The sequence below is a fragment of the Crinia signifera genome, chromosome 8 (genome assembly GCF_055691185.1).
Source record: "Crinia signifera chromosome 8, ASM5569118v1, whole genome shotgun sequence".
Classification (NCBI taxonomy): domain Eukaryota; kingdom Metazoa; phylum Chordata; class Amphibia; order Anura; family Myobatrachidae; genus Crinia; species Crinia signifera.
In genome coordinates this window covers 151412748-151436999 of record NC_139224.1, presented here as the reverse complement: position 1 = coordinate 151436999, position 24252 = coordinate 151412748, and the positions used below count along the sequence as shown (strand labels likewise).

The window sequence follows — 24252 nt, the reverse complement described above, 5'->3', positions numbered from 1 at the left end:
GCCAACATGTTTACCCGGGAGAATGGTCACTTCACCCAGAAGTGTTCCTGCTTCTAGTGGAACCCTGGGTCATCCAGATGTGGACCTGATGGCATCACGCTGCAATCACAAGGTGGCTGCTTACGGGTCACGGTCCCAAGATCCAAAAGTGTTATTCACAGACGCACTGACCATACAGTACCATGGAATTTTCAGGCTTCCATACATATTCCCTCCAGTGTCCATTCTTCCGCAAGTGCTTCAGAAACTGAAACAGGAAGTCAGAGACCTCATATTAGTGGCCCCTGCCTGGCCCAGATATCATTGGTTTCCCAACCTTCATCATCTTTCAGTGGGCCGGAACTTCTCAGCCAAGGTCCTTGCCTGCATCCAGATCTGCAGTGTCTGTCTTTGACGGCATGGCGTTTAACTCTGCTATCCTGAAGCAAAAAGGGTTTTCGGAAAACATAGTTCAAACTATGATTAAGGCCCGAAAATCTGTTTCAGCGAAGATATACTGTAGATTATGGCATACCTGCTTCTCTTGGTGTGCTTCTAGACATTGTAACACCAAGAGTTTCAAGACAGCAAGAATACTTTCATTTCTCTAAATAAGTTTTGATTTGGGTCTTAGATTGGACTCTCTTAAGGTTCATATCTTGGCCCTTTCAATATGATTTCAAAGAAAAATAGCTTCTTTACCTGATATACGTACTTTTCTTCAAGGTGTAATATGTATTTAGCCTTCTTATGTTCCTCCAACGGGCCCGTGGGATTTAACGGAGGTCATGGCGGCTTTAGGAAAATGCCTGTTTAAACCTGTAAAAACTGTGGTTTTGAAATGGCACACTGCAAAGACAGTCTTTTTGCTTGCCGTAGCATCAGTCAGACGTGTATATGACCTTACTACACTTTTGTGCCGGTCTCCTTTTCTTATTTTTCACATGGACAGGGCTGTCCTTAGAACGAGACCTACACACCTACTTAAGGTGGTCTCCAAGTTCCATATGAACCAGGAAATTGTGGTTCCTGCTATCAATTCTAGAGATTTATCTCCAATGGAAGTTCCCTAGATGTGGTTCGAACCGTAAAACTCTACGGGCAATGTACGGTTTCAATAAGAAAATCTGAAGCATTGTTTGTCCTTTATGGATTTCACAAACGTGGTTGGCCATCTAGCAAACAAACTTTGGCTCGCTGGATACGACTGATAATTAAGCAGGCTTACGAACAAGCTAAACGTTCGATACCGGCTTCTATTACTGCACATTCTACTAGGTCCACTGGACCGCCATGGGGCATCCGCAGAACAATTGTGCAAAGTGGCAACGTGTTCATCTGTTCATACCTTCACAAAGTTCTATGCATTTGACACGTTCGCCTCTCAGGATGCTTCCTGGTTATTCTGGTTCACTCACAAAGGCACAATCACTCCATAATAGACAAAACCATGTGCACTGCAGGATTTGGGTGGGGTTTGCATACCTACCAACATGACCCTCTCCAGGAGGGACACAATGCTCTATTCCTGGACTTCCCTCTTAATGTATGAGTACCATCACCTGTGGTGAAGCACCTTTCTGACCCATTAACCTGTTCAACACAGATGAATGTAATCACGCATTAAGAGGAATGTCCAGGGGCAGGGCAATGTGTCCCTCCTGGAGAGGGTCATGTTGGGAGGGATGGGTTTGTACTTCAAAATGAAAACTATATTTCAGTGTAAAAATAAAGCAGCCAGTATTTACCCTGCACAGAAACAATAAAACACCCTAATCTAACGCTCTCTGCACATGTTACATCAGCCCCACCTGCAGTGCATATGGTTTTGTCCATTAGAGATTGATTGTGCCTTTGCGAGTGAACCAGAATAACCCCCATGGGCAGAGCTTTGTTGTCCACAGGTAGACAAGCTGAGTTCTTTGCTGGGAATGCTCACAGCAAGACACCTGCATAGTGACTTCAGTGCAATTATCTCCAGCACTCCCTGGCTCATCCCAGCAATCCTGTGTAGCTGGTACTGCTTTGCATTCCAGCAATCATGTGTAGCTGATACTGCTCCTCATTCCAGCAATCCTGTGTAGCTGTTACTACTAGCTATTCTAGCAATTCCATAGTAGCTGGTACTGCTCCTATTCCCAGCAATCCTGTAATTACCATAGGCGCAGGGGGTGCATCTGCTAAGGGGCCCAGAGCTTAAGGGGGCCATTTTCACTGTTTAAGTTACATGTGTAATATACATTTATCACCATTGGTTGTTATATAAGGGCCCTTATCAACTTTTGCAATTGGGCCTACAAATATCTAGTTACGCCCTTGATTATTGGTACTGTTCCCCATCCTAGCACTTCCGTAATAGCTGATTGTGACCGGAACTGATGTCACAGATCCTCCCTGGGCACATATGGGTTTTCCCCGACACTCCCAGAAAATGCCCGGTTATCACCCCCCCAAACAGCGGCTTCCTGTTAGTCAAGTTGGGAAGGTAATGAGGAATAGATTCTTCATAGTTTTTTGTCGGTTTTTGGCCTCATACATGCGTACTGCAATCCCTACGCATGGGCAGTTGTTTATTGATTATCGATCGCTGTCCAAATTGTCCGCTGTCCTATCAGCTCTGAATGACCCCCAGAATTGCCAGAAACGAAGGCAAACACTCCGTCTGTGTGTGAATACCCAGTCTTGTTTTATTACTGTTTTCTTCCTAATTGTAACGGAATATGGTAGCGCTATATAAAGAAATGTTAGTAAAGCAATAGCCGCAGCGCATTATAGCGCCAGAATTCCCCCCAAAAATCACCTATTCTTGGACGGTCTTTGGTAAAAATGATGACATGAAACAATAGAAGACATTTTGTTTTTTTTATATATAAAAATATAACAATAGCCGAAACAATAAAACAAATATACTTCTAGACAAAATAGAATAGTGGAACAGGAAACGGACCCAGCTGCTTGGATGAGACCCAACGTTCAGACAAAAAGCATTAGAACGTTAAATAGTTTTGTGATTATTTGTTGGCTTGTGAGACCATTTTCCCCGAGCTTCACTGCTGAGAACGGCAGAAGATTATAGAACGGAATAAAACAGATAGAACGTAACAAAACTAACACAGAAAAGCTTTAGTTGGTCCATCACAGAACGGAGGGGTGTCTTATTGTGTCCACGCACTCCATCCTGTAGAATGTACTCAGTATGGGGGTAATTCAGACCTGATCGAATTAGCAGCATCCAGCGATCAAGTACCCTAGTAAAGTGAAATCCCACCTTGCAAATGAATGTACTCAATGGGGGTTATTCTGGTTGTCCTCGTATGTGAATCAACCAAACCCGCAGCAGCCAACCATTCGCATGGGCGACTCGCTCACAGGGGCCTGCAAATGGATGTTACACGGTAACAATCAGCCCATAACTGTCATTTTCAAAATCAACCTGTATCGTAACATTTAGGGGCTGATTGGCCGGCAGGAAAAGTACCAGACACTTTATCACTTCAATGATCTTAATAAATCTGCCCCTATATTCTATACATGATGAGTCTACAGTTGTAGCCTCACATATATTATGAATGAGATAAAAATACATATATGGCGAAGCTGTCAATCAGCCCTATGTCATATCACAAGAAATACATTGTACAACTGAGGAAATGGCTCAGAGACGTCCTGTAACCCAGGTAATCTCATCACCATAAAATCCAACAGAGAAATCCTTTAGAATCTGTCCTGACCTAAAGTCTCCATACATCCAGCTGGGTTCCGTGGCACTAGGTTAGTAAACAGAGAGAGTCACGTGTAAGGCACAGATTACTCAATAAGCCTGGAGAAGAGATGAACTGGAGGTAAAGAGAAAGGAGATAAAGCACCAGCCAATCAACTGTGTTTGAAAATGACAGTTGGGAGTTGATTGGCTGGTGCTTTATCTCCACTTTATCTGTTCTCCAGGCTTAATACATCTGATGCTGAAGGTTACACCCTGCAGCTAAAACGTGCAGCACCTGCTTTTATATTGGCTGGAGCGATCTCATGTCCACGACAAATGACTTTTCAGTGGGGCCTTCTTAGTAGACCACTCCCCTCTTTTCCAGAGACATCCTGTATTGTGTGGAGGGTGAATGTTGTGTTTTATAAGACAGTATTTGCTCCAAACATTTCCCCACAATGATGACTGTCCTGTATTACAGACTATATCAGCAGGATAAATTGGAGCAGCATCATTGTCTGGTTACTGGGACTCCAGACCCAGTTAAGGGGAACAATTATCATGTGAGGCAATGTTACCGGGCATTCAGTCAGTGGGTTGAGTCACGTGGTCTGTTCTACAGGGTATCCGGCAAATGACAGGTTAAAAAACTAGTTGGTAGAATTATTATAATTTTTATGCCTGGAAAGCAAATATTGTGGCTCTGGGCAGTATTCAATGTGATTATTCTCCGTGTATGGCGAGCGTTTTTTTTTTCACTCGCCATGCACTCGCCGTGTTTTTGCAGAGATTCTCCATGTTTGGAGACTCTCCGTCACGGCACTTCATACACTATTCAATGTGACTGATACTCGCCGCCCCTCGCGGCGAGTATCAGCCAATCTGGCGTATGAGGTGACGCCGCAGGGAGCCCGAGGACGGTGGCAGGCAGGGAGATGGAAGTCTCCCTGCCTGCCCCAGAACGTATGTGGCGGGGAGGTGGGCTCCTCGGGAGCCAGGCAGCACAGGCTGCCCCCCCGGGAGAACCAACAGGGGGCCGGGTATTCACTGCACCCGATCGTGCATATGTAATGATCGGGTGCAGTTAATATATGAATATCTAATGAGCGGCTCGGCTCCCGGCCCCCTGCTGGCTGCTCTGTGTAAAAAAAAAAAATATATATATTTTTTAAATTAAATATATATTCATGTGCTATAAGCACATGAATAAAAATAGCATGCCCTTTCACAGATTAAAATTCCTGATTTTTTTGACACCAAAATTAAAACAAAAAAACTTTTATTGTAAAAGTTCATATTCCACTTCTCCATGAAAAGATGGAGAATTGCTACACGGAGAGACACGGCGAAAATCACTTAGAAAGACGGCGAGAAGTGCACGTTGAATAGGGTTGCTCGCTTTTTGAGAGCAAAAGTCTCCGTCCAACGCGAGAAAAGCACAAACTCGCCATAAAGCACGGAGAATTTTTCTCATTGAATACTGCCCTTTGAGATAGGACATTCAGCATTCGGTGAAAGCGTGGCTCAACCGAATCGCCATGCCTACTTTAAAAATGGGGGTGGAACAGTTCACAGAAAATTTCTAGGTCGACACGAAAAAGTTGACATGTACAAAATCAACGATGACAGTTCGACATGAGGTTTTTATGTTTTTTTGTGACAATTTTGACATCTGATCATGTGGCCCACAAATAGTGAACAGCGTAACCTCGCGTGTCTCGTTTTGTTCGACACACTTATCCTTTCCCAATCGGATTCCATGTATGTGGATGGTAAAGCATGAAAAAGTCCAAATAACGGGAACATTTTTTTGTAAAAACTCATGTCAACATTTTCCTTTGCTGATCATTGCCATGTCTACATTTTGCTTGTGTCAACCTTCTGTCAATGTCATTTTTTTTTGTCAATATCGACATTGCGCATGTTGACTTTTTGTTAATGTCGATCTTTTGTTAACGTCGGCATTCTAAATGTTGACCTATTGACTGTTGACCGTATGTCTGCCATCTGGATACCTAAGTGCACAAAATGTGTCACCAGTGGCGTATATATAATGGGTGCAATGTGTGCAGTGAATCCCAGGGGGGCCACACTGCACCCATTCTTTAAGACTTACCCTGCAAAGTCCTGGAAAAATGGCTGCTGCGCCATTTTTTCCAAATGCTCACGAATGCGCAGTAGTGTCTGAGCAATCTTGTGTTCAGACAAACGTGCTAAATATGTGCAATTCTTAACACGGCCCAATGTGTGTAGAATAGATGTCACAGCACTTGATCCAGATTTCGGAGGATGAAATGATCTGAGAACATAATATAGACGTAACTGCCAATAGCAGACTACCCTGCTACAAGAACACCACATTCTATTGGACATTCGGAGCCGACGCAAGGCTTTCAAGCACCCTAGGCAAAACCTCAGCTTATTGGTGCCACCGCCCACACACCAATATCGACTTTCCAGAACCTCGGGAGAACATGTGAAGGTGGTGCCATAGAGGTTTAACATCTGCCTTTGCATCAAGTTCAACAAGGATGCCTCTTTCTGAGATCCTTAAATTTGTGATAGAGTTCCCCCAGATTCTGGAGCCAATAGGCAGCTGCCTACTGGTAGAGCCAACACTGAGGATATTACTATTGGATGCTGGGAGTTCATATAAAGTGATAGTATCATGGTTATGTTAGGAACTGGGAAATCTGGTCCACAGGACCATTTGCTTTCACCACACTGTGAGTAAATGGAATGGGTAAGTACATGATAGTTTTAGTAAATGTGACATCTGTTGGTCCAAGAAGACATTCATACCGCCTTTTTGTCATCCCTTCAGTATCAGGGATTTGCATTGATGCTGTTCCCAGGTTATTTCCCTGAAAGTCAGTCTGTGATCTGATCACGTGGGAATTATTTCATAAATAAATCAGGTCCTCCTCTTGGTTGCGGCAAATCCATGAATCGGTCATATTGAGGTTCTTATGGGATTCACATTGAATGGATCGGTCACATTAAGAACGGAGATCTGGGTCCGTGTCAGTGGCAGATTCTCTCTGTCATTTCTCTCTATGGAAACAAAGGAAAACATATCAGAGTATAGAACAGTGTCCGCTAGGAAAATGGTAAACGATCTTCAGCTTATAATGACATAGTCAAGGATTATTACCATTGTTTATATGGCACCACCAATTCAATAGCAGTGCTCTGAAAACCAGCACCAAGCTGCACAACATGGGTAATACTCCATAGCAGGGTAACTCCTGGATCCAATCTTGTTGTTCCCCTCGTACCCCCTGGGCTTTTGGGTGCCATTGGTAAAAGTGATTAACCTGTTTTGGCCTAGTACCTGAATCGGGTTACATTTTTTGCGATCTAGGGGCCCATTTTCAGGGTTTAGCCACAAATGTTAAGTATCCCCGAATTTAAGATGAAGGAACCGCAGCAGGAATCTCCAATCCCTGCTGCGATCTCTCCTGCCCTGTAGGCAGCCGCATCCTCCATAGGTTTCTATGGGGGATGCAATGCTGCCTGATGTATCAATATCGGGCAGTATCGCATTGGGTCCCGGGCTCCTGCCATTCTGAGATGGTGGTAGCCCATTATAGCTGGTGGGGCAGTGCAGTCAGTGGAGCCAGTGCTAACTGCGCATGCACAGACCACAGGCACCCCACACTGATGCTTATGTTTAGCCACGCCCCCACACCACCTCCCTCTACATAGACTTGGCTGGCCAATCCCGGATAGGGCAGTCTGAAATTCAGCATCTGTGCTTTAGCCCCATGTGTGTGTTTGTCTGTATGGACCCCTGTGTATTTGTGTCAGTGACATATGAGAAGTGGGTGACAAAGTCATTATTTTTTTATTGTATTTTTAGGTAATCATATTCTACAAATAACTAAACCCCTTTTTGGGTTGGACGACCCTAGGTCATTTAATTACATTTGCCATACCAAAACAGTAATATATTATATACAGTATGCAAGGTTGGCAGCACACTTGGAGATGTGGCAATTACAATGCAAAATATAATTAAATACAGAAAAAGTTACACAAAAACCATACTAATTACAATCAAATAAGTACAAACATCCAGTCCCTGGGCTGCAGAGATGATCATATCGTGTAGGGGGGAGGGGGGAACGCATAGCACATATGAACATACATGTTATCAGCTATGCTCTGTGTCCCAGCACATTGGGGAAAAAACAAAAAAACAGAAACATCGTTTCTCCTGTGCCATCAATGTAGGGAAACCATCTGGTTCTCCCACATCAATGGCAAAAGAATTAAACGTCGGCCCTAAACCATCAATGATTTCAAATCATCGATGGTCCAATGCCATCTTTAATTTCCGGGCGCCACACAGCTCCAGTCCGGATACATTTAGTGCATCCAGTCCCTGGGGAAACCAGCCAGCATATATATATATTACAATCCCCCCTGCACTGCAGCCGCCATTGCAAACATCTGTAGTTACCCTCTTTAAAAACCAAATGCAAATCTTCATTTCAAGTACAGGTAGCAATGAATGAGAACAGACAGCAGCAGCAACTATATGCAATCAGCCAATCAGAAGCAGCTGCTAATCTCTCCCAGACTGCACCATTCTAAGCATATTGGGGCAATTCAAACCTGGTTAGCCAGGTCCGAAATCACTCCCCCGGGTGATGGTGCGGGTCTGCGCATGCGCGTGGGCGAACATGCGGATGTGCAGACCCTCTGTGCGAACGCCTTCGGCAGGGGGCCAGAGCAGGGGAGCGCTGGGCGTTTTCCTGCGAAACACAGGCGTGTCGGTGCCTGCTCGGGGATGTCGGCTGACATCACATGACATCAGTGCCCACCCTGAATTCGGCCAAATTTGGAAATAAAAGTCAGTCTAAACTACTATTTGCCAACCAATGAAAAATCATTCGATGGTGAGTGACCATTGAATGTTTTTTTTACTGGTGCACTCACATGCGAACTGGTCTGAATCAGGCCCAATATGTAATGGAACGTAGAAGTGCAAGACTCTTTGTGTGTGATCAACCTGTGCATGATCCCTATACTAACATTGCATCATACAGTTACTGATATTGCATCATATAGTAAACATACATTAATGTCGCTGTGGAATATTCTCTGTTATCAGTATATTGCAATACGTCTACGGCACGGCTCAGCCGGAAACATCTGATAGGATGGCTGACTCATGGTGTTATTGATAGATCCGTTACATAATCCGGATACATCGAGTGGACACACGTGTGCAGTATGCAGCTGGTCTCATGATCTACGGCTAATACACCTGTTATACCGGCTCGGTCACTAGTAGTTTGCACCCAGATTAACACAATGGTGACCGGTTTGTGTGTTTGCATTGTGGCCTAGCTTTATACAGTCTGCGCTTTATTCCCTCATTCATCGTTATGGACTTTTACCGATGTCCAGGCCGATGTCTGAGCGACTGGCTTCTTCCACCTGTCCCCTAGAATCTACTTATATACACAGGTGACCAATCCGTGCCCATCTCCAGAAGATCAGGTTATATACGGGTGCATACAGTATTGTTCCCATATCTCACACACCGCAATCTATATTTATTTATTATTTTATTTATTACCAGGTATTTATATAGCGCACACACAGGGGGTTCGAATTTCACCAGAACCCGCCCTTGCACCGCGGGTTGGCACTCAAGGCATACAGATGGATGTTTTACATCAACATCCATTCGCATGTCAGGGGGAGACTCCCACATCTTGCAATGGTCACCGACCATCAAAAGATGTGGTCAGTGCACGCATAACAAAAGTGACTCTCAGGTCACATTCAGGAGGAAATGGGGGGGCAGCTGATATCCAGTGATGTCAGCTGCCTGGCCATGCCACCGGAGGATTTCCATGGGAATGCTCGTGAAACACTGGGTAGAGTCCCCCGGCCCGCCGCCCCCATGGCCGCAATGTTTGGTGCATGCACCCGTCGAACAATCTGTTTGCCGTGGCCGCATGCACCCGGAGCAGTGCAAAAACATTGGACCTGTGTGAACGCATACCCACTCTCAAATGAACCTGAATAAGGTCCATATTCCACAGTGCTTTTACAGTACAGAGTATTTTGAACACTCACATCAGTCCCTGCCCCTGTGAGGCAGTAATGCTACCCATGCTGCCCCATAGTTTTATCTGTGTGAATTATAGATTCACCATGAAACTATTATATTCATATTTTCTCCCACTCCTCTGGGTAATCCCCACCCCTTTCTATATTCTCACCCACTTATGCCCCTTTCAGACCGCACTTCTTATTATTTTGCCGTTTTTTTACCATTTTAAAATGGTAATTTGTGCAGTCTGAAAGGTACAGAGTGAACTTACCGGTTCTATTGAACTAGTATTTTTAAACGGTAATAAAGCAGGGTCCTAACCGTTTCAGACCTGTTTTTTCATCCACTGTTTTCTATGGGTTAAAACGGGTTCAGTGTTGTGAAGGAACAAAAACTGCATTGAAATACCGTTTAAAGCAGGGGTGGGGAACCTCAGGCCCGCGGGCCGTATCCGGCCCCCGTAGCCGGTCTGAGTGGCCCTCCCACACGCCCGGCGGCTTTGCCGGGAGTCAAGTATAGGGGAATTCTCGCGAGAGGTCGGTAGTTCTCATGAGATTCCTCTTAATCAACAGGATTCAGTGGCAGCCATCGGAGCGTGGGACGGCTGCAGCAGGACAATTCGTAAGAGACATTTTTACATAAGGATTTTTTCCCCATACAAACGGCCCTCGGCACAAAAAAGGTTCCCCACCCCTGGTTTAAAGACATGCGGTCTGAAAGGGGTTTTAGCTTGCAGACCCAGTTTTGCGGTCTGAAAGCAGCATTATATGCACATTCTATAACCTGTACAAACCCAGACTGGTGTAGGTACCCTGCTTACGCACATCCCATGATTTGTGTTTCGTGTTTGTCCAATTTGCCATATTATTCATTTGAATTAACTAAAATATATATTTTAATTAATACAAACTTTGAACCCAATTATGTTTATATTGGAACATTAGTGTGCTTCATACAACTGTGTTCCGTACCATTTGTGACTTTTTGTGTCGAGTATACGCACCTGTATAAAGGCATTTCATGTCACAAAATTTTCTAATGACATCTAATCATCGTATAGAGCAGAACAGAGCCTGCCGTCTGCTCTTCATTTTAAACTTCTGCTCATTTTCCTAATCTACAGTAATTACATGATGGGGGAAATAATATTTTTTATTTGTCTGTATTATAATCTTTGTATTGTAGTCCTATAAATTATGCAATGTGTAGCCACCCATTGGTGCTAAATAGTTCCATAGTTTGTTCATATTGCCATAATTGTGGCATGGGCAGACTCCCATCAATAATCTCTGTCTGTTATACATAGCGGAACCCCAACGTACGGGTCACACACCTGTATCACAAGTTACCGCACATCCGCCATTATTGTCTCTTACCAGCGGCTCCAGCTCCCTCTGGGTCACCAGGCTGAACTCTGTGATGAAGTAGTAGAAATGCTTGTAGCAGGTGTTGACGTGGGCTTCGGCTCCCACACTTAAAATCCCATCGAAGTGATGAATGTACACATGAACAAACACGCGGAAAAGCCGGGTCAGGATCTTGTTGCAAACTTGTTGGAAGTTCTTTGGGAAAGGAACGCCTGTGGACATGGACAATAACACAGGACTGTTAGGACACACATGTACATAGCAACTGCTGAAAGAAGAACTACGTACGGTCACTACTATAGGAGCCATTGTGCTCACTACATCAGGTAAAAAGCCATGTTTTACTTTCAGGTGCCATATGCTGGATCTGACATGTCTATGGTATGTTAGGCGGACATGCTCTACGCCAACATGGGAGGATTGTCGACATGCAGCTTCTAGACAGTGACCATATCGCCATCCGCCATGACTACACGGATGTTATCAGGGCTTAAAGTGGTCCTGGAGAGGTGGTAGAAATCCGTTCCCCTAACAATGACCCCCCCCCCCCCCAGGGAATTTGTGCCCTACCACCCATAATGGGATAATGGTCCCACAACACATGGTAGCACAATCGTGTACACATTACACCGCATGTAGTGCCCTTGATTCCTATTAAATCATACAGTAATGCCCCTTATACACATAATGTCCACAGTTGTTCATCTTAACGTTACATTACATACTCCATACCAGAAGAAGAAGACGCTGGGACAGGCTTTTCTGATGGAATTACTTTTCAGGACTATGGTAGAGGTGGAACTCCGTTCCCCCTACCATTAGAGGTGGTGGAACTCAGTTCCACCCCGTTCCCCCTCACTTTAACCCCTGGATGTTATACGAGAAAGCTCTGTCCCTGCTCAGCAGTCTTCTCGGGTATATTTTTCACGCAAGATACCAGCAGAATGTGCTGCACATGATGCCAGGCATGTGAAGATATTCTTCTATTGCTGGTGATCGGTGTCCCGGTATGCTCCTCCCGTTCCGGGCATTAAATCGCCAGCTTCCAGCTCTGTGCCCCCGTCATCTGACATCTGCTGTAAACTGAAATGCCGGTATACATCAGATGACAGGGTCACAGTGCAAGGAGCCAGCAATTAGATGACCAGAGGAACGGAGGAGTTCACCGGGACACCAATCATTGGGGGCCTGTAGGTAAATAAAAAACTTTATTTAGACACACATGGCTATTCGCATGCACTGTTTCCCGACTCTGCTCTGCCTGGCAGAGAGGTCTATAGAGCCCGTGGATAACACTGTCTGAAGCTGGCATTATTATCACAGGGCAGACTGCTGTATTTTTTCACGTTTTCTTAGTAAATTCAGCCAGATCGCATTTCCCATTATAATTAAAGGAAATGCAATGTTATCACTAAAAAAATAAAGTGAACTAAAGGGATTGGAGTAGTTTTTAACATAACGTCTTCAAAATAATATTACATATTTTATCGACAGGGTGTGGGCACCTTTAGAAGCTGCTCAGCCAATCACAAGCTTGGGGTAATGCAGGACACAGTCAGTCAATGATTGGTGCATTGTTACCTTTACAGTTTGTCCCGGAGGAGCATGCTCCTGGGACCAGAGACCATAAGGGACAGGCCGCGGGGGCACGCTCCCGGGGATTTATCTCCCACAGCACATGAAATCACTGGCAATATGGTTGCATAGCGATAGGTGCTGAAATTGCCCCCGTGTGTCATACTTGCCTACCTGACCCTCTTTATGAGGTAGAAAATGCTCTGTTCCTGGACTTCCCTGGTAATGTATGATTGTCAGCACCTGTGGTAAAACACCTTTCTTAGAGGCGTAGCTAGGGTGGAGCCGGTGGAGCACTTGCTCCAGGCGCAGACATGTCACCTGGCGTCGGAGCTCTGCCACCGGCTCCCCCGCCCTGCTCACCTGCTCCCCAGCCGCCAGGCACCTTCCAGCGTGTCAGTCACTGTCTGACACTTACTCTTTTACAGAGGGGCCGCCGCTCCTCAGTGCAGGGAGGACGGGAGCTCTCTCTAGCCTCTCCATCCCCACAGCTGTGCCTGCTCAGCTCCGCTGCTGTCTGCTGCCCCTGTACCTAAGCTATCCCACTCCAGGCAGCAGCGCTGGCAGCCTGAAGTCCCCTCCATCCCTCCTCCCTTCCGAGCAGAGCATACAGGGCAGACACTGACACTGACTGCCTGATACAACGGAGCCGTCCACAGTCCTGCACTGCACTCAAATTACGGAGCCCTCCCTACTCATCACGCTGCTTTTACACGGAGCAAGCTGAATGTGCCTGGAGCACAGCGGCGTAACTATAGCACCGCAGCCCCCGCCACCGCGGGGGGGGGGCGCTGTGCATGTGGGGGCGCCAGGGGCTGCGGTGCTTTAGTTACACCCCCCCCCCCCCAATCCCCCGCAGACTTACCTATCTCGCTGGTCCCGGCGGCTCCGTTCTTCTTCTGAGGACCACCACAAAATGGCCACCCCCATATAGCACACAGTTCTCTGAAACTGTCTGCTGTATGGGGGCGGCCATTTTGTGGTGGTCCTCAGCAGAAGAAGAACAGAGCCGCCGGGACCAGCGCGATAGGTAAGGCTGCAGGGGATTGGGGGGGGGGGGTTTGCATGGGCGGCGGGGGATTGGAGGTGCTTGGAGGGGCGGCGGCGGGGGGGGGGGGGCAAAACTAACGGCGGGGGGGCGCCCAAAACTTAGTTACGCCACTGCTGGAGCACTTTAACTGTTTGCATCCCTTGTAACAGTAAGTGCATATAAATGATTTTGTTAAAAGTGTGTGCCACCAAGTGTGTAATGGCTAATTATTGTGTGTTCCCAACTCTGGTAGTAGGGACTTGTTGGGGGGGGGGGGGGGGGCGGCATTATCTGCAGTATAATGGCAGCGTGTACCAGTCCTGACCTATCTACAATATATTGCCACTACTGGGTTATGGCAACCTGTATTATTCTCACACACCTGCGCCCACCCCACATCTGCCCCCCTGACAACTGCAGTTACTCGGCACCGACCACTCCCCCACCCACGCCACAAATCATGGGCATCATGTGTGGCCTTATGTGTAATGGGCATTACGGCATTTGGCTTTATGTGTAATGGGTATTACAAAATTCGCTAAAATGTGCAATGGGCATTACGGTAAGTGGTATAATCTTAGGCGTGCCCTCTTTTTGCCACGCAAGGGTCCCACCTAGTACAAATCGGGGGGGGGGCACGAAACATGCCCTTGCTCCGGGCACCGTAAAACCTAGCTACACCACTGATCCTACATTACCAGGGAAGTCCAGGAACAGAGCATTTTCTTCCTCATGGAGAGGATCAGGTAGGCAAGTACTGTATGCTTAAGTATGTTTTGCCTCCAATTCCTTATATGGCCCTTACAGATGGCAGGTTGGCTGGGCTTAGACTTACAGCCCCGTGTCCCACAATGTACTACAGCCATCTATTCACATACTACAAAGTGCTGCAATATAGATTCAACAAGTACTGAAATGAAAACCTTATTGCAGGGATCTTAGGTAAATGCATCCACAATGGTTTTCTCTTAAGAGACTGTTATATAGTTATCCAGCACACAGCACTGTTTCCACTTTCATGTGTATTTAGTGCTCAGCCCTATAAGATAACAAACCACTTCAAAAGAGGACATTTGTGAAAAAACCCTGTGACACGGAAGGAAGGAACCATCTGCGTCACTGAAGGCAACTCTCATAGAGGAAGCGAAGGTGAATGTCAGAGAGAAACATGAACAAGTGTATCTGGTCTGATTAACACTTTTATACATTCTCGGCTAGATGTAATAAACATCAGCTTTGCTGGTTTGATCCCAAAATTTAAACTGCAAGAAATATAAAATACAATCAAAACATAAATTTCTTTACTTTTGCAGAAAATATGTATATTCATACATTGAATGCCCATATACATTCCTATACTTCTATCCCGTGTACTGGCCTGGGGGGTCCAGTGCTTTTGAACCTTAGGAATGTCAGGGAGCCACGAGGGCCCTTATTCTGATCGGTGCGGATATATCCGCGTGCGTTCGGCCCGCCGATGTTTTGTGTCTGCGCATGTGCAGAGGCGTCTCTTGGCGGGGCGTACGGCCAAATCCCGCATGATATGTGAACACTCCGAACAGGGGGTGGAGAGGGGCGTGAAGGGCTATTTGGGCTCATTACCATATGCATACGCCCCGCGTTTCATGGGCGTTCCCATGAAAACGCTGGGCGTACGTATGGTAATGCGGCCGTGACGCACGTGTAGGGGGCGGATATATGACATCGCCGGATGTCAGCTGCCCGCCCAGATCCCTGCTTTTGCACGGAAAAATGTCCGTGTGGTCTGAGGTTGCGGGTGCTGGTGGAGCACTCGGTCCTGCATTCGATGGTCTGCGACCATCGAATGATGGGGGAGGTTCCCTTAGATGGAGGAGGCGTATTCCGTGAAAAATACACGTGCGGTCCGTTCGGACAGCTTCTTACCGCATACGGACGGAGTTGGCGATCCGTATGGAAGGCGGGGTTTCGCACCCACGGTCCTGGCCGCATAATCGGCTCCGGCCGCACCGATCAGAATAAGGGCCCAGATGAGGCCACCTGGTTGGGGTAGATGGGTCCATATTTTTGGCCAAATGACCTCAGTTTGACTTTGTTATATTGCAGATCTGTGTCTGCATAAGAAATGCTACTGTACTTTAAAGTGTTATCCAGAAAAGTGTATGCAGGTATGGAAGCAGTCCCACAAAGAATATAGGCATGGTGGATATCATTTTAATCAGCAGAAGCTGCTTGTGCTTTGTGAATAAGATGCTTAGCATTAACGAATCACACCAAGGCATGGCATGACTAGAAGGGCTGTTTAGCACACAAGAAAGCTAGATGTATGTGGACACCGGGATGTGTCATGAGGCCATGTTCCCTCCCATGAGGCCAAGGGTCCTCATTTTCAGATTCAAAAATGTTGAGAGGTATGATACTGGCTGCATTTGCCTGTAGCCCACAAGTGCTGGACAGTTTCATTTTACACTGCAATTTCATCTGTTGGGACACACCCCTCCCATCACTACATCTCTCTGTGCATGTTACATCTGACCCCCTGCAGTGCAGCATGGTGTTACTGCATTTCTGTTTCTTTTTTGCTTCACTCGTAACTCAGAATCAGCCTCTATCTAAACTCTAATCTATGGACAATATCTAGACTTTCTATGTTCTAACCCAAAAACAATCTACAGCATTTCCGTAATCTCATCTACATACATATGAATAATACATATGTTAAAATGGCCTGATTGCCGGTCGGTTCCAGTGTGTATCCGACATTACTGGCCAGGACCGGTATAGAAACAACCTCACCTCTGCTAGCCATAGGCATCTGGCCACAAATGGACTCTTTCTCTAAATCACTGCGATCAGTTGTTGCCCATTCATAGAAACAGAACAAGACTTACCCATTCTGGTTGGAAATATGTCCTCATTGTTTATTAAGGTTTCAATCCACTCCATCAGCAAGTTCATGTACAATGGAGCAGACACCTTGGTGGGCTTCTTATACTTGTGCTCATCTTGCCACCTGTATTCGTATCTCAGCCCCCCAGACATGACGGGACAGCTCCTCTCTGTGCAGAACTCCGACATGGTTCCATAGATTAGGTTAATCCTATTGAAAAAGTCCACAACATGGACAGCTATCCAGTCATTGATGTTCTCCCCGGGTGGCAGCTGGACCACCGTCCTGAGGTCCAGGCCGGATTTCAGTGATGCCTGGGCCTTTTTGTAAAGTTCAAAGCGTTGCGTCCCCGGCTCAAACCTCTTCCTCGGACGAAACGTTCTGTCTTTATTGAACACCTGCGTAAGGCATAGTGCCATAGTGCCAGGGGGCTGAGGATCAGCAGGGAGATGCTGGGTGGTGGCTCTGGAGGAGGAATAGAGATCACGTAAGGTAAATGAAAGGTTGTCATTAAAGCTCAGTATGCACAAACGTAAGGTGCCCATACACCAATATGAGGTATCGCATGCAAAACCCGCACATGATACCTCTTCAACTGGCAGTTCCCCAGCATCGGACGGCATAATGGTTAGCATTACTGCCTCACAGCGCTGAGGTCATGGGTTCTATACCCACCATGGCCTTAACTGAGTTTGTATATTCTCCCCATACTTGCGTGGGTTTCCGGGTACTCCGGTTTCCTCCCATAATCCAAAAATATACTGGTAGATCAATTGGCTTCCAACAAAATTAACCCTAGAATGTCTGTGTGTGCATGTACATGTGGTAGGGAATATAGATTGTAAGCTCCACTGGGGCAGAGATGGATGTGAATGTTCAACTATAATTTGTAAAGCGCTGCAGAATATGTGTGCGCTATGGAAGAAACTTAATAAATAAATAATCGGGATCCATCATATGCGGTCACTTTGAATACGATGTATTGCATGCAATCCAATTCACGCCCGGGAATGCCATAAAACCGTGTTGCAGCACTGATCCAATCTGATGCGCACAGGATCACGCATTGTAATCGTAAGTAAATGTCATACGATTTGACACATTTCACTCCATTATCACCCCAATGCATCGAAATCAAGTAAAAAAAAGCCCAAATCACACTAGTGTATGGGGGCCTTAAAGAAAAACAACCAAGTCTACTGTTAACCACTTACCAACTGACACTGAACTCAACTCACAGACATGCTGTAAAGGTAACAATGCACCAATCATTGACTGACTGTGTCCTGCATTACCCCAAGCTTGTGATTGGCAGAGCAGCTTCTAAAGGTGCCCACACACTAGAACGTTGTTTTTTTTTTGCCGATTACCAACATTGGCCGATTAACAACATAAGATCACATTATGGATTCAGTGTCCGTACAGGAAAATCTCAGTGGTGTAAATAGAAATTTTGTGCCCCCTGCACAAAAAACTACCGTTGCCCCACCCCCATACATTTACTATAATTCTTTTAACCTAAATGCTCGTTGCCACGGGTTACATGCTCATAGCCAGGGGGTTTCGAAATCATTGCCAGTGTTTTGTTTTTTTGCTCATTGCCAGGGACTTGCAGATCAGAGCAATATACAAAAGTTATGTCATGGCCTAAAGTAATTTATTTGTGCAACATATTTGAACTTTTTTGTAGCAATAGCAATGCATTATTCCTTTTCTATTAATTGTACAGGTTAATAATAATTGTAATAAAGAATTCCACACTTGTTCAGGTTTCATCCTGTTAGAAAAGTGGCAATAAGGAAATGCCTAAATATTACAATAATTGAAAGGGTGTTGGGGGTACGAGACAGCAGCCATGTGAGTGCTGGAGAGGGGGGAGTTGTGATGTAACGGGGCATTAGAAGTATAATAAATGTATCCTTACAGAACCGAGGACAACAAAGTACTATTCATGTAACAGGTTACCAATAAACAATAATGTCATCTTATTTAAATTAAGACACGGGATGAATAATTTAATGTATTGTAATATGTTAATACAGTATAGTATAATAAATGATTCATCCTGTGTCTTCATTCAAATAAGATGATGGTAAACAAGATGACATAATAGGTTATTTTGTCACGTGCTACGTTAGTGGTACCTTGTCCTGGGCATAGCCATAGTGAGAGCAGGGACATGGGTATAGCTATATAGTGTTATATGTATGGGGGAGGGGGCAGCTATTTAAAGTATATATATATATATATATATATATATATATATATATATATATATATGGTTACTACATAATGTGTGAGGCACTAGTACTGTGGGCATCTCATGTAAGGGGCACAACTACAGTGGGCACAACCTGAATGGGACACTACTACTATGTGGGCATAATGTGTAAGGGGCACCATTACTGAGTAGACATAATGTGTAAGGGGCAATACTACTGTGTGGGCAGAACATGTAAAGGGCACTACTAATGTGTAAGGAACATTTTTGTGTGGTATAATGTGAATAAGGGACACCACTATGCATTGTAATGTAAGGGGCACTACGTAGTAGTATAATTTGAATTGAGGGTACTATTGAGTGGCCGTTCCCCCACAATACCATGTTCTTTTTTGGCCATGTGCAACTTTGGTGCATGCTGTCCCTATTTAAAATAGGGGGTGAGACGCCATAGCTCTTTCTGGAGCAAACATCCCGGCGAGTGTGAAACTCACAAAGGCATTTCCTCGCAGGCTTTGCCCAGATTTCTCATGGTAACGACCATGAACGACCATATGCTAATGGACTGCCCCACACCCCTCTCCACCCCCTGCCCGCTATCTTGGGTGCAGGCACTTAGCGAACAGTCTGTTCGCCGTGGATGCACGCGCCCAGCTCATGCACATGCACAGAAATGCGCATTGAGCAAATCAGAAACATCGGCCAGAAACGGACAAGAATAAGGACCGATATTTGTTATAGAATAGCTCTGATATCACAGAAACAGACCACAGTGGATTAAAAACTATTCTAATGGCATTGATGTAATGGTGCTTTTCCAGAAATAACATTCACCTGACATCACAGGAAGAGACATCTGGTTAGTTTCACTTTATGGGCTTATGAGGAGTTTAATTGGAGAAAAGTTGTAGGAAAGATATAAAAAGAGTTTTCTAGTTTCTTCTGTATTTGTCTTTTTTCCATGTACTCTTTGTTAGAAATTTGTTTTACACTTAGCCAATCAGCTCCTGTCATTTTTCAAATACAGCATGTAAACTGACAGAAGCTGATTGGTTGGTTATCTCCACTTTGGTCCTGATGCCATTAGGCAGGTGAAGCAAAATCCTCGATAAGTGCTATCTTTTTGTGGCAGTTTTTTTTTTTTTCACAAGATCTAATGGGATACCCTGAAAAAAAAATGGTGAAACACCGTGAAAAACTCCAGTTTTTTTGCTCCCGATGATTCATCACAAGTAATTGGATACCCCTGTATGTATGTGTTGTAATATTTTATGTGAGATTCTAGATACAGCTGCTGTACTGTCATACAGTACTGTGTACATCATATACAATGTATACAGTAGTAGTTAATAAAGCTGCTCACCCAATTCTTGGCGTGTAAGCTTCCATTGTTCCTGTAACTTGCTGGTTATTATTAGAGACAAGAAGTCACATGACAGGATCCAGCTGCAATTGCATTGTGCGCTAGGAGAATCTGTGATGTTATGTCTTACATAGTACGTACTGAAAGCACAGCAAGGAAACCCAGGTACTTTCCCATGTAGCAGTGACAGTGCTTAACCTGATGGTGCAAATTATGTCTCTGATCTGATAGGAAAGATCTAATCATAGAGAGGAGAGCGGCGATGGAAGTGACACTTCCTGTCTGATTGGGGACAACATTGATATATTAAGTTGTTACATAGGAAACTTAACTACACACATGACCTAAACGCCAATAGCAGCAATGGAAACCTATGATTTATTTGCAATGTTACAACATCCAATCTAGAAGATTTGCAGCGTGCATATAAACACAATTGTAACTGTCAGTCATCATTTTCACCAATTCCGTCTGCCTCAGATATTCTCTGATTATATTATATTGTTACATTTTATGCTTTAATTGTATGTAACTTATGTTCAATACATTGTCTATCCTTTTCTAGTGTTAAGGTCCATACACACTGGGCGACTATGCCCAGCATGAATGGACATTGATGATCGCGTTCATCGCTGGGGGGAAAGCCGCTCAGTCCATAAACACTAAGCAGCTTTTCCCCTGCCCGGCGCAGTGCTATGCAAAGCCGTCATCAAAACCGCTCATCTGCTGAAAGACTTTCCCGGCAATGATGCGGGAGCGCGCAGCAGCGGTCATCACTGGGGCATACACACTGGGAGGCTTTGAGCTGAAAGCCGCTCAAACTGGGTGTTTTGAGCGACTTTCAGTTCAAAGTCGCCCAGTGTGTATGGGCCTTAAGAGAGACTTTCTGGTAGCGCATTTTTGCCCTGCAATGCATTGGCATCAGGGCTGACCTAACACTACACACAGAAGTGTCCTCTTTACACTGACTTTTTTTTCAATCAGTGCCTCAATCTCTTCTCTCACCTTCTATCCGCTCGTTCTGAAGACGTTTGGCAGTAGAAAGAGTTGAATCTAACACACTGTACTATTCCTCTCTCCTGGATACCTATTTATGTTTAGGATAATTATTTACATTTTGATTATCCAACCATCTAAAGCTAAACACAATTAACTCACTCAAGACTAGCGGGAATGGTAGCAAAGCAGCAACATAAGCATCTAGTAATCTAACACGAGAAACCGGTATATCGATTATATTTAACGAATACACTGGATTTGTCGGCACTAGTTCTATTTAAGGACTTGACTGATCCCATTCTTTCTGACAAAATCCTTCTTAGATGGACAAAACCATGTGCACTGCAGGGGGGCAGATGTAACATGTGCAGAGAGAATTAGATTTGGGTGAGTTATTTTGTTTCTGTGCAGGGAAAATACTGACTGCATGATTTTACACTTCAATATAGATCTCACTTTGAAGAAAAACCCCACCCAAATCTAATTCTCTCTGCACAAGTTACATCTGCCCCACCCGCAGTGCACATGGTTTTGTCCATCTAAGAAGGATTTTGTCAGAAAGAATGGACTAGAATAACCCCCATAGAGCCTTGCTATGTTGTCTAAGAGCTTTCTATCAATACACTTACCATGTACTCCAGTACACGGTAAGGGTCTGGCAGAGAAAGTGGAATACTTGCCCACCTTTCCAGGGTGCCAGGAGCACCACACTGTTCTTAGAAATGTACAGGTCACAACAGTGGCGTAAGTTCGCCCCAGTCGCCCGGAGGCCAAGATAAATATTGGTGCCCCCCCCCCACACACACACACACACACACACACACACAACACCTTATATAAATATATATATGTATGCATGTGTGTGTATGTATGTTATGTATAGTATGTTTAGAATAGACTCCGAGTGTGACATCTATGGTCCTGCTATAAGAGGAAGTCAGACACAGCAGCGATATCGATGGCTTTCAAGGAACTGATTGAAACTTGCATGGTTGGAGAGGTGCCCTCTTGGGAGCAGGAGCCCGGCGGCAGATGACTCCATTGCCTCCCAGAGTTCTGCCTCTGGGTCACAATATGCCATAGATATGGAGAATGATAAAGTGGAAAGTTAGGCCAGGTACACATCAAAACAATGCAGTTCCTTCCTGGCCAACGGGAAGACCAATGTAACTATTAGTCGGTCGTCCACGCACACACTGAACAATATATTTTGCAGTGTGCTATGTAATTCATGACCACATTTAGACTGTATGCCATTGGCTGCCGGGTGGTCTCATCTGATGTGCAGACAATATACAGTATCACCTGATGTGTTCCCAGTCGTAAACAGCCAACCAATCAGCTTCTGTGATTTTTTTTCTAGCACAACCTGTAAAATAACAGTAGCTGATTGGTTGGTACTTATATCTGTAGCCATGGCTTGATACCTCTTCCACAAATGTTAATCTGACTCGTAACAATTCAAGTTCTAACAAGTGGTTCTATCCAGTTAGACAACTTTCACATGAACGCTGCTGAAGCCAAAGGAATAAATATCATCCCCTATAAATGTATAGTGAAGCCTGATAATACAGAGTATTGCCGCCCCCAGACTTATATGTGTGTGCGGATAATGTATGTGGAGTCTCACCTTGCTCCGTGGTCTTCGGGATGTGTCAGGCAACATTTATAAGATGCAGAGAATCCTCCCAGCTCCTGTCACAGACCCTGAGATACTTAATGAAGTTTGCTTTAAAGAACTGTTCTTTTTTTTCCTGCATGTGATGTCACATCCTGATTCTCTCTCCAACTATACAGCTGTTCCTGTAGCAACTTGTGTGCAGTGAGTCAGACCCAGAATATGGCCCCTGACACACACCCAGAGGGAAACACAATACACTACATACTACTCCCACTGCACAGACAGACACACACTAAGGGGGTTATTCTGATTCACTCACAAAGGCACAATCACTCTCTAATGGACAAAACCATGTGCACTGCAGGTGGGGCTGATGTAACATGTGCAGAGAGAGTTAGATTTGGGTGTTTTATTGTTCCTGTGCAGGGTAAACACTGGCTGCTTTATTTTTACACTGCAATATAGATATCCCTTTAAAGTACACCCCCCCCCCCACCCAAATCTAACTCTCTCTGCACATGTTACATCAGCCCCACCTGCAGCACAGCATGGTTTTGTCCATTAGAGTGATTGTGCCTTTGTGAGTGAATCAGAATAACCCCCTAAGCCCTCTGCAAACAGAAGCATAAAACACGCTACACCCTCTGCACAGAACAGCACACACACTGCACCCACCACAAACAACAGCTCAATAATACACTGTGAGCCTTATGGGGTGTATGCACGGGCCGATCTGGCAGACGTTGATATTGAGTTGATTTCAACGACCGCGCAGGGGGGGGGGGGGGAGGGGGGCTTTGGAAACCAAGACACTGCTTCCGATCTAGCAGACGGAAGCATAAATAGATTTGCCTGCACAGCCTATTTCTGCTTTCGATCTTGATGTCACGGGGCCACGCACTGGGATCGAATCTGCATGGAATGCAGCTAACACTTCCCACCCCTCCCCCTACTCGCCAAATTTCCCTGCAGCACTGCAAATGGATGTTTTGCATAAACATCCATTCGCAGACTTACCGGCGGGCCCAAAATCATTTTAAGGTCACCGACCATCACTCTCTGGTGATTTAGATTAGCGGTGCCCTGCTCCGAGAAAAAGGCGGGGAGCTGACAGTCCGTGATGTCAGCCACCTGCCCATGGAAGGCAGGTGGCTGCCCCCCTTTGCATAGGGATGCCCAGCGTTTTCCGAGGGCACACCCACGTTTTTGTGGGTACGCCCAGGAAACCCCGGAGCGTTCATATGCGATAGTCCGCTGGCCGCCTCCTGCACCCCCAAATCCACCCCCCTGTGCAAGTCTTCGAGGGCACCCACAGTAAACACCTGCATATTCGCTTATGTTCATGCACAGATTTGGCCTATTCAATTTGTACTATTCGATTTCTCTACTGCTTTTCGATTTTCACGTTTTGACATTAGATTTATTTGATGTAGTGTTGCCTGGAACACCTAC

The 24252-nt window shown here is 45.3% G+C and overlaps 1 protein-coding gene across 1 annotated transcript; it reads right to left on the bottom strand.

Moving 5' to 3' along the window:
- Positions 1 to 2815: 2815 nt before the first annotated feature.
- MOB3C (MOB kinase activator 3C) lies at positions 2816 to 23047 on the bottom strand. The gene is made up of 4 exons (XM_083157411.1): positions 22810 to 23047; positions 16598 to 17061; positions 11132 to 11334; positions 2816 to 6736 (listed from the first exon to the last, which is right to left on the bottom strand). Exons 2-4 carry the CDS (start codon positions 17013 to 17015, stop codon positions 6707 to 6709), a joined length of 651 nt encoding a protein of 216 aa, XP_083013537.1. The 5' UTR covers positions 17016 to 17061; positions 22810 to 23047; the 3' UTR covers positions 2816 to 6706.
- Positions 23048 to 24252: the final 1205 nt, after the last annotated feature.